Consider the following 12,157-nt stretch of genomic DNA (forward strand, 5'->3'; position numbering starts at 1 on the left):
GCTGTAAGCCATAAACATCAATAAAAGAAGAACCGCTTAAAATAGATTACACTCTGTGTAATACATCTATATAATATGAGTTTCTCATTTTGAACTGAATTACTGAATTAACTTGTCTGTCTCTACTATGCTAGTGGTGGTGGTAAATTACCCAGATGTTGTTAATGAACCTTACTGAAGCACAGTGATTACCTGCTAAGCAGAAAAATAGCCAGCTCTGCCTTTTTTAACGGTAAATGTTTACAATGGCTGTAGCACACAGTTTGCATTCTATTGTTTATACCTGACAACTCTGAGTGTGGAAATGGAGGAAAAGTGTTGGACAGATTTGGAGGCTACATCCCACACAAATTAATGATTAGCTAATTATATGGGCCACACAATTCATGTCTGAATACTGGCTGAAGCTCTGCTGATGACAACAGCTGTCAGTGTTTAGACTTAGCATGTTTCCTTAGTATCTGATGTAATCTAATGAAGTAATTTAATGTTCCTTTAGTATCTTAGCAAACAAACCAACAAGGTGCAATACATTTACTAATTCTATTCTATTTGCTATTCTAATCATGAATTTATTGTCAACGATTATCTAAAAAATTATGTAAAAATAGTTTATAATTATAATAAAGATAATGTATAATCTGATGATAAATTTATGTCAGCAGTGCTGCTCTAGTCACAGGTGTATCTTGCTAGCTACCTCAGCAGTTTAATTGTAGTTATAGATTTATTTCAGTAGTGCTATTCTAATCATATTGTACATTTAACTAAGCAGTGCAATTCACTTTGTCATCCATTCACAGATTTTGAATTTTTGTTTTCGACATTTTTATCAAAACCACGTCTATTTTGAATTTATGTAACTGTTTTATCCATTTTTACAAAAAGTTTCAGTGAATTCTTACCACATATGATAGCATCTTTTCACAACAGCAGCTGATCCATTTTTTTTGCTGAACTATTCCTTTAAGGAGTGTAAACAAATGGTTTTGTGGTCTCAGCTGATTGGCAATACAGCCTCACACCCTCTGGGAACCCAGCCAGTGACTGGATGGTAAATCTTTGTCACCATGTCGATGCTGGTCCTCGGGCTAAGTCTTGGGTTGTTTGTTTCTGGTGTTGGTTTAAGACTTTTTTTTTTTAATGAGTTGCTGCTGTCCCTTTGAAGAGACTATGGAGACTTGTTAAGAGCAGAAGCAGTACCTCCAGACTCTCTGAGTTCACTGACACCCACCAGTTAAAGCACCATTTATTCTAGCTGAATGGAGTTCAGTGGTTCCTTTTGAGTAAAGGGGTCATTATTATGATTGACTAAAAGTTGCATTTCCCAATTTCAAGCACAGTTTTGTGTTTTGTTTGCACTAAAATAGGAGTGCACATTATAAGTGAACATTAGAACATGATAAAAACAGTGTAATAAGTTTTATAGCTAATTGGAAACAAAGATAACTGAGTTAAATGTAGGGGCGATGAAACAGCCTCAAAATCTTAGACCCTTAGAACCCAATGGAAGCAAATTGCAAAATCATGCATTGTTTATACAGCTTAATTAATCAGAATTGTGTCAATGCACCAACATGATTCATACATTGTGACAAACAGGGAACCCTATTGTTTCAAAAAATAGAACTGACCTTGCACTGAATCGAAATATTTTGGAGAAATCTGTTGTGAAATACACCTAAAAATAGGCTTAACTTCATATTTCCATATTTACATGCATATTCTTTCATTATAACGCTATTTATTGTCTCAAAACGCCATAATCCATGTGTTTCTGTGGTAAATCTCATAACATCGCTGCTCGCACTGATTTGTTAAGAAAAAATAAAATAAAATAAAAATAAAACATATACATAACAATAAAAAAAAACTTTTTTTCAGCCAATAATATTTAATTTTAGTGCCTCTTAAATATTTATATGAGGTATGAAATCAAATATCATTTGAATAAATCCAGTAGTGTCCAGAAAAACAGCTTAGACACTGCCAGCCCTTAAACAGAACTCAGAGGTGGGAATATCAAGATAAATAAATGTATTGTCATTGTAATAAGCCATGTAATGGACTATCGTCACAATCCCTATATTTTCCACTAATATACTCTCTAATCTAACTATTACTGAAAAGAAAACTCTTATGTGAATTTATTTGAAGTCTGTACACTTAAAAATAATAAGTTAAAAAAAAAAACAGGCGCTGGGTAAAATTTGTATTCAAAACATGATTCATTCTATGAAGATTTACAAATTCTGGAAGGGTTTACATCTCAAATGATCACATTTTTGAGCATCTCAATGTTTTCTGGTATAAAGAAAAATACTAGAACGTGGCTGTCTCCTAACATAACTGTGTTATAGCAAGTGAAAGGGGAATTTACACAAATAGAGAAAAAACACGCCAAAATAGGCTGGGGTTCAAAGGGTTAAAAGAGACAAAACTCAATTTTGATGAGGATTTTTATTAGACAACTAACCAGAACTTACTGAATTTCACATGGAAAATCAATGTCCAAGTTAAAAACTACATTAAAACACAATACAAAACCATAACAATGATTCTAAGCTCAGGACATTCAGTAAAGTTTCTCTTCTTGTTGTTTTTGGGACAGACACGTACCCTATCCTAACCTGTATCCGGACCAGTCCCCCAGTGAGGAGTGGAGTATGGAGGAGAGGTTCCGTCCTCTCACATTTCACGGCCTTATCCTGCGCTCTCAGCTGGTCAACCTGCTGATCCGGGGGGTGTGCTATGCAGAGAACCAGTCGGTCAGTATTTCGACTTTCACTTTTACATATGAAATGGGACTTGGGGTGTAGTTATCAGTGCTTTTTGCTGAATTTCCCAACAGGCTTACAATGAAAGAAAATAGGGGCATAGCATTGCCCATGCAAAGAAAGCACTATTTTTACACCATTAACAAACTCAAAGTAGCTCCACACTTCAATGGTAGAATTCTGAGGACCCTGACATTTAAAACAAGACACCTGAGAGCTTTGAAGTGCACAGGTAGTTAAGTTACTTGGTAATGGTGTAAAAATAGCAGTTTTTTATGGGCAATCTATCAATATCACTAGCATTATAAGCCTGTTTGTACTCGTTATCTTGTTTCACTACACCCCAAGTCTTCTTTAATATACTTAAAGAGCTTTGCCTTATTTATATTTGCTCTAACCACAGTCATCAGAGATCACTATATTTAGTATAATCTCAATCGCTATAAAGTTCACTATAACCACAGTCACCATAGATTTTACTAGATTTACTGTAATTACAGTAGAGGTTAGATCGGGCCCAAAAAATCCGACCCGACCCAGCCCAAGCCTGTGCATGTTCTGCCCGAGCCCGACCCAACCCGAACCATAAACTGTCATTATGAGCCAGAGCCCGAGCCCGACCCGAACCATAAACTGTCATTATGAGCCCGAGCCAGAGCCCGACCCGACCCGCCCCAAAAACTGGCTGTTTTCGGGCTGTTTGAATGAGCGAATTATGTTAATTAACACTGTATCATATAAGCATAGAACTATTATTTAATTAAAATGATTTTTAAGAACAGCTACACACAGTGCTGCAAGTCAACCGCGGACAAGTGCATGAGTTCACGTGTGCCCAGAGCTACGTGATTATAACATTTTTCATTATAGTTTAATTTAATTTTGTTTTTATTTTTTCTCCTACAATTCAGTTTTAATTCGTTTTTAGAGTGTGCTTGCTAGTTTTCAAACGAGAGAGGAAGAGAAAGAGAGAGAGATTTGCGTGTTCTGGTGTATGAGCTACTCACAGGTAAAGGTTCTCACATACTGTATCTCCTGTTTCTCTACAGAACACGTGCTTTTATCTCCTCGCGCTCATATTGTAATCCCATTCATAATTCTGCAGTTTCTCAGTGTTTTCTGCCGCTGTTGTGCCGAATCTGACTCCCCGCTGAATCCGACTCCCGCTTTGCGAACTGTGGGAGTGAAAACAACACAAAAATTAGGGTATTCTATTGTTCATTTTAGTTCATTTCAGTTTTAAACACACAATACAGTTAGTTAGTTAGCCATTTAGTTAAGTTTTTTCTTTTAATTACCGTTTTTATTAGATTCAGTTAACAAAAATGTTTTGTCACTTTCAGTTTTCGTTATTTCGTTCGTTTCGTTAACAATAATAATTTATTACTTTGCAACGTTGTGATTATCACACCAGAGCTTTATATAAAATAAAAGTATAATTAAAAAACAGATGCCTACGTCTCCAACTATTTTCTGAACCCCGACCCAACCCGGCCCGATTTCGGATCGAGCCTAGGGTCTGGTCGGGTTCGGGCAGAGAATCAAAGCCCTAAATTACAGTAGCTGTAGCGGATTTGAGTTATAGAAAATAAGAATAGTCACCGTAGAGTTAATTGCTATCACAATCACCATAGAGTTCATCCAAATCACCAATCAGCAATAGTTCATCATATTCACCGAAACATGCGTAATAGTGTTCACCATAATTACTATAAACACAGTCCTTGAAAGGTTCACTGTAACCACAATCACCATAAAGTTTAACATATCATCACAAGCAAATTTGCCGTAGAGTTCACCATATCATAACCACAATTACCGTAGTTTGTCCTGCTCATTGCAATCACTATCACTATACAGTTTACCCTCATTATATTTATTTGTTACCTTATTATTGATTCCACCAAATATAATAATATATCACAATCAGGGAAATAATCACTAGAGAAATCATTATCACCAGACTAGCATCACCATAAAGCATCAAGTTCACCATTTGGAGGTACAAATTCTAGGCTTAATTTGTCATCTATTACATAACTCTGAGCTGTGCTTAAACAGAAAGGAACACACATTTTGCATATTTGATGTGCGTGTGTGTGAGATTTCATCATAGCCGAGGAGTGAACTTGTAACTGAAATTGTTGTGTAATGTTTTGCTTTGAGCAAGTTGTTGACAGTTGTTAGAAATGTGGCTGTAAACTTATGAATCAGTTGTTCATCAACCTTCCTGAAAACTTTCTCTCTCTCTCTGTCTCTCTCTCCTTCAGAGTGCATCTCAGCCGCGGCTCTCGTACGCAGAAATGACGGAGGACTACCCCCGCTTCCCCGACATTCATGACCTGGACCTAGCTCTACTCAACCCACGCATGATTGTGGTGAGGCTCCCTCAACTGCTGCCTCTTCAGCAGAGTAGATCTCCCATCTCACACTCAATTAATAAACTGCAACCCTTAGAGCAGTTCTCACCCTGCTGCTGCTGCTGCTACTGAGAGAAAATGAGAGAAAGACAGAAAGAGAAAGAGGAGGGGAATGAGGCAGGGTAATAACAAGCCCTGGTTAGATGGTAGTAGCTTAATTGGTAACTAATTAGTCATCAATTAGTAGTGAAGTGCGCTCGATATGAAGTGGAACTTGCTGTATGAATAGTTTGTTCACTAAACTCTCAGAATTATTTAGCCTAATTTTTTTTTTCACTCCTTCCCTGTTTCAGATTGTTTTTTGTGCTCTTTTTTTCTTCGTTTCTGCAGGATGTGACTCCATACATGAACTCTAGTCCATATACAGTCTCACCAAACACGCACGTCTCGCAGGTGTTTAACCTGTTCAGGACCATGGGGCTGCGGCACCTACCAGTGGTCAATGCAGTAGGAGAGGTATGGTACCTAAATCAGTTGCAAAGTTATTTTTGAATTAAGAAATATTTTAATTCATACACTCATTGATTAAAAACACACTCCAGATTAATAAAAAAAATCACAATGAGAGATGGAATATCAAAAATAAAATCCAAAAAAATAACATTCTATAAATTATTTAATTTTGCATTGTGCAGAAAGAAATAATTATTTGATCCCCTACCAATCATTAAGAGTTCTTGCTCTTGCTGACCAGTAAGACGCTCCTAATCAACTCGTTACCTGCATTAAAAACAGCTTAAATTGTCACCTCTATAAAAGACTCCTCACCACAGACTCATGTAATCAGTCAGATTCTAACCTCTACAACATGGGCAAGACCAAAGAGCTTTCTAAGGATGTCAAGGACAGGATCATTGACCTGTACACGGCTGAAATGGGCTAAAAAAAACATAAGTAAGACTCATCGATCTGGGGCTCCATGCAAAATCTCACCTCATATTCTTGATCATGTACCCTTGGTCTATCGTATCCTTTGTCATGAGAAAGGAGAGAGATCAGCCTAAAACCTCATGCGGTGCCCGCAAGGTCCCCCTGCTCAAGAAGGCACATGTGCAGTCCCGTCTGAAGTTGAATGAACACCTGAATGATTTTGAGAGTGATTGGCAGAAGGTGCTGTGGTCAGATGAGACAAATAGCAACAAGGCATTAACTCAACTTGCCGTGTTTGGAGGAAGAGAAATGCTGACTATGACTCAAAGAACACCGTCCCACTGTCAAGCATGCAAGGGGGAATGTTAAGTTTAAGGGGTGTTTTTCTGCTTAGGGCCCAAGACTACTGCATCGCATCAGTAGAAGAATAGTTGTAGCCATGTATTGTAAAATCCTGAGTGACAACCTCCTTCCCCCCTTGAGCATATTAAAAATGGCTCATGACTGGGTCTTCCAACACGACAATGACCCAATACATACAGCCAAGGCAACAAAGTTGTGGCTCAAAAAGAGGCACATTAAGGTCACGGAGTGGCCAAGCCAGTCTCCAGACCATAATCCCATAGAAAACGTATGGTGGGAACGGAAGCTCTGAGTTGCTAAGCAACAGCCTCAAAATCTTAATGATCTACAAAGAGGGGTGGACCAAAATAACAAAAAAACATCTGACTGCAGTGTTTGCTAACAAGGTTTTTGTCATCAAGTATTAAGTCTTGTTTGCCAGAGGGATCAAATACTTATTTCTCTCAGCAAAATGCAAATAAATTGATATAATTTATACAATGTGATTTTCTGGATTTTATTTTTTGTATTATATCTTTCACTGTTAAAATTAACCTACCCTTAAAATATTAGACTTTTCATATGTTGCAAAATTAGCAAGGGAACAAATAATTATTTATTTCACTGTACATGTATGTTCTGATTAGACATTTACTAACTCTTAACATATAATGACTACTTTTGGATCATGTACATCTCTGCCCAAAAGCCCTATCCGTTTCTCAGGGGGTCCTGGGGTATTGCTAGAAACTTTTGACTCTGAACTGCCTTCTAGTGGATGTGTTACATCCAAGCCAAGGTAAAGAATGCATAAAAAATGTGGGGATTATGAGGATACATTTTTGAAAAAGACATGTTCATATAAGCATGGGAGTATAAATGAGCCTCAATTTTGAATGGCCCATAAAAAATAAATACTGCATAATAATGAATGTTCTGTTTTCCAGATAGTGGGAATAATCACGAGACACAATTTGACCCATGAGTTTTTGATGGCCAAGCTCCGGCAGCATTACATCACCATCTGAGACGAGCACTCACTCTGTCCGGGATCGGAGTGCCCTCCCCCTGCTGCAGAACAGTTGGGCCCAGACAAGCATGGGCTGGCCTGAACCCATACTAGACCACTGACGGGCCTGAAACCCACCTTGGTCTCGCCCTAAAGCCATTCTGGCCACTTTCTGGACCTCTAGAGCATGGTACTTTGTTCTTATTGACTAATTGACTGACACATCTGCATAAATTATGCACACATGCAGTACATACATGTACACATACATGAAGACATTTCCAAGTACATCACACTAATTTAAAACCTGGGACTTGAGCTCACTCTTCTTTCGGACAAAAAGCCGGCCACATTCCCATCGACGAAGAGTACCTTGCCTTGCTTTACCAACCTCACTGTAGCACTTTTATTTTGGGCATCGATTTTGTGTTGTTGTATGTTTTTTTGTTTTTGCTATGGTTTCAGGTTGTACATTTATTTATGTGAACATGCTTTTGCACTAAACATGGTTAAAAAAAAATGACTGAACTGGAAAGCTGGTAGTGGACATTTTTGGAAAGAATGTCTCCAACATTCCTTGCAGCTTAGAAATAACTGTTTTTGTTTGTGTAGTTTTTTTTTCTTTTACTAAAAATAATGTATAAATACAATATTTTAGATCATATTTATAGTGTTAATATGTCAGAACTGTAGGCCAATAATGTCCAGTCCAGCTCAGCTTTTGGAGATTTGCCATCCTGCAGACTTTAGTTTGGTTTGAAGGTTTTAGCTTATATAGACTCATTAGAAAAATAGTTGCACCCAGAAGGTATAGACCAACAGGAATGAAATTTAACATGCAAATTAGTTAACTTAACATTAGCGACTAATAGCTAGGGCTAGCTGCGGTTACCGGCTAATGCCGCCGAGAGTTCCACACTGAAGTACCCTGAGTGTTCTGGTAAGCCAGGGCGTTATTAGCTAACGTTTCATCCCACGTAGCTTGTTTTAACACAGTAAACACAAAGGCTACAGGCTGACATACTCCCCTCTGAACAGCAAAAGAGCTAGCACTCAGCACGGTTAGCAGCTAATGCAAATACTGCTCCAGCGGTGCTAGCCAGGGTTAGCAGCCGGCTGCAGGCCGATAATACTCACCTCTAAACAGCGAAAGAGCTAGCGCATAGCGCGGTTTGCGACTAATGCTAATACTGCTCCAGCAGTTCTAGCTGGGGTTAGCAGCAGGCTACAGGCCAATAAAACTCTCCTCTGAACAGCGAAAGTCCTAACGCTTAGCACAGTTATGCTAATGCTAATACTTTTTCAGTCTCTAGAGAACTTAACTGAAACTCCTGTATATGCTTTACTTCAACAGAGGTCTGGTAAATTTCATAACACGCACCGGATTATAAGGGAAACTGCAATGACATTTTTTGGGAATATATAAGAAGTTTAGGTGCACCTTATGAAGCAAAAAATAAGGTATATTAAAGCCGCATGTGATTAATTATCACAGGACACCATACAGAACAACCTAATGCCGAGACATCAAGCATGTTTTAATAAAAAATACTCACCACAGAATACACTACTTCTGTGTGTAGCTTCATAATAATTGCCCATATTGGTCTACATTTTTAATAATCTATTGTTCCTGGTCACCTTTAACTGCTTTCCAAATACCATTGCAATCCAACACTTCTTTCCTTCTGGGTGTATAATGTTTTTTTTATTTGAGTAATTATTAATTAATGATTATAATTTATGATCTCTATAATACATGCAGTCTTTCATTCAGTTTGAGGAGCACTGACAATCACTTGTAATATATTCTAACCTATTTGACCATGATAATTGACTTATTGTCCCATTGCCCAGCCATAATTAAGGTAGCATTTTTAGATTAGGATTGAAACCAAACTTTGCAGAGCGTGGCTACAGGACCGGGACTTCTCTAGACAGCATTACTTCAGTAATGGCATTTGTTGATTGAAGCTTGAATAATTCCATTTGAGAATTAAGCGCAGAAGTGGAAGACAGCACTCCCTGATTGCTTGACGAGGGACCAGCTGCAATCCTGCTGTTGTCATATTTCAGGGAACAAGCTCCACACTGCAGGTTGTCTTGAGGTTTTCGATTGAGAACAACAGTGTGCCTAAACAGACAGTCGTTCCCCACTGGAGTAGTGCCAGACCTTTAAGTTGCATTGTTCATATTATGTACGTGTAGGCTAATTCCTTGAAGCGCTTCTACTTTACCCGAAAGCATATGATATTACTTTGCGTGAAAGGAGAAAACCCCAGATTAACTTTCTCAGGGTGTGTTTGTGTTTCTCATCAAGGTAGCTACAGGTTATTAAAGACTACTGTGATTCGCCTATAGAAACACACATAGACATAAACAATGTTCAATAAATGTATAAATCTGTTCTTAATATGTACTCAAACACATTAACCACACGCTATTATTTGCATTAGTGTTGTGTGATGAAGCTGCAGTGTGTACATAGTACTGGAATTATGCTAAAATAATGAGGGCACATGTTCATAAACATAACATTCCTTTTGTCTGTATTTCTGTTTTTATTTAAGATTCAGTGAGACATTTCAGTGAGATAATTTTTCAATTACTTGCTGCGACTAATATTATTGTATTATTTTTCAAGTGCTTTAAAATGGTTCAGATCTTTCAGTATTATATTTTTTGGCATATGTGAGAGTGAACAGTTCTACTGTTTAAACAACGTGTATTTGTTTTAATGTATATGTTTTACTATGTCACAAAATGGATTTTCCTTCTGTTTAAGTATTTTCTAAAATGCAGATCCTGTGCATCAATTACAGAAAAAATATATGGAAAGAAACTTGCCTGAAGCTTCTCTGTTGCAAAATTCTGTAAAAAGGTTCATGTCCTAATGTGAAGTTTTTGGTTTCAGTTTACTGTTATTTACCACTCTGGTTCATCATAATGGAATATTCTGCCATGTTTTGTAAGAAACCATCCATACCAGGTAGAGCAGGGTGCAGGAGATGGGGTGTATAAATTCAATTCAGAAAGAAAGTTCAAATGAAGGTGAGTTAAGTTAATCTGGAAATTCAGTATTTGTACAGTTCCAGTCAAAAGTTTGGACAGAATAAAGTCATCCAAACTGATTTTTCAAAGTAGGCACCTCTTGGCATTTTCTCAGATCAGCATCAGATGTGTTGTAAAGAGGTAGAGTTGGTATACAGTAAATAGCCCTCTTTGAGTAATGTTTTAATCCTTATTATGGCAAGAACTACTCAACTCAAGTAAAGAAAAAAGTACTTTAAGAAACTAATGTCAATCCAGTATTTTTCAAGGATTTGTCGCAAAGACCATCAAAAACATTACGATGAAACTGGTTCTCATCAGGACTGCCACAAGAAAAGGAGAACATGAGTTACCAGCCTCAGAAATCACAAGTTAACAGCACTCCAGGTATGAGCAATCTAACTGTTTTACAGAGAATGTTGGTTTGAGTTACACTTTAAAGTTGATTACATGATTCCTTATGTGTTCCTTTATAGTCTGGACTTCAGCATTAATTTCTAATGTAGAAAAAGAAAAGAAAAACATTGAATTAGAAGTTGTGTCCAAACGTTTGACTGATGCTGTAGATTTCTGCTTGCCTACAGTTTTTTAGCTGGTAAATCTATATATTTTGTTCTGAGCTAAATGGCTGAACCAGCTAGCTAGGCTTCCTGGCTTAGTTAGCTAGTTAGCTAACTAGCTGGTATGTTAGTTGTTCTCAGAACAAAATATATATGCAGTTCTAAAAATGTTTTTTTTTTTTTTTTTACTGCTAATTAGTGCTAACGCTTGAGAAAGCCTGCTTTCTAGCTAACTAGCTAACTAACTAGCTACTTATCCTAACCTATCTCAGGAACAGGAAATTAGATAAGTCTACACTGCAGGAAAATTTCAAAGTTTAGTTCAAATATACTTCTAAAAATGCTTAAACTGTGTGTATTTATGGCGGATATAATAAACCAACCAGAATTTAAAAAAGTGAAAACTCAATCTGAGAGTAATGCAAACTCTGTCTTCTGCCTTTACAAATAAACATTATGACAAGTTTCACAATGGAAACATAGCTTTGACTGAGAGTTTTTTAGTAGTTTTTAGTTGTTCAGTTCCAGTGCTGAAAACGTTTATGGCTGATATCCTACATTGTGTTTTTAGCTGTTTATTTTAATTCCATTCAGTTGTATGTTTAATTAAAAAAAAACTTTTCATATATACAATGTAGCTCAAAATACTATGTTGCTTTTATTAAGTAATACCATGCAACACTAACAGCATAAAAAATAGTACAAAAACGGGTTAAATAAGTATATTTAGGGACATAAATTTGATATGAACCACAGTATGAACCCAAAATACCCCTCCCAAAAAAATAGCTCCAGGCCAGCTGCTTACAAGAAAAAAAAATCCCTATTTTAGTCAAGAGCTAACAAGCTAACTTACTAAGATACCAAGCGATTAAATGTTTGCGGTGTATTTTGTCGCTTTCTTCCTGCAAACCTGCCTTAAGGTGTGGTAAAATCTTTACAAAAACAAAACAAAAACAAAAAAGAATAGACTGCATAATACACATTTCCACTGTGTAAAAGTCCCTCCCATATACCTATGACCCAAATTCCCTGAATTATTTAATGATATACACTTTAGAGTTAGAAATCTGCAAATCCTTTCTCATTTTTGTTTAAGGAACATTTGTAATCTTATTAAAATATTAT

At 36.9% G+C, this 12,157-nt stretch overlaps 1 protein-coding gene across 1 annotated transcript in view; it reads left to right on the top strand.

Moving 5' to 3' along the window:
* clcn6 (chloride channel 6) overlaps positions 1 to 9,970 on the top strand; it is a 37,747-nt gene extending 27,777 nt beyond the window's left edge. The window contains exons 20-23 of the mRNA XM_022670701.2: positions 2,612 to 2,768; positions 5,048 to 5,155; positions 5,528 to 5,653; positions 7,357 to 9,970. Coding sequence (XP_022526422.2) covers positions 2,612 to 2,768; positions 5,048 to 5,155; positions 5,528 to 5,653; positions 7,357 to 7,437 — 472 coding nt within the window. The 3' untranslated portion in view covers positions 7,438 to 9,970. The remainder of the gene's footprint in view (positions 1 to 2,611; positions 2,769 to 5,047; positions 5,156 to 5,527; positions 5,654 to 7,356) is intronic.
* Positions 9,971 to 12,157: the final 2,187 nt, after the last annotated feature.

The sequence above is a fragment of the Astyanax mexicanus genome, chromosome 12 (genome assembly GCF_023375975.1).
Source record: "Astyanax mexicanus isolate ESR-SI-001 chromosome 12, AstMex3_surface, whole genome shotgun sequence".
Taxonomy (NCBI): Eukaryota; Metazoa; Chordata; class Actinopteri; order Characiformes; family Acestrorhamphidae; genus Astyanax; species Astyanax mexicanus.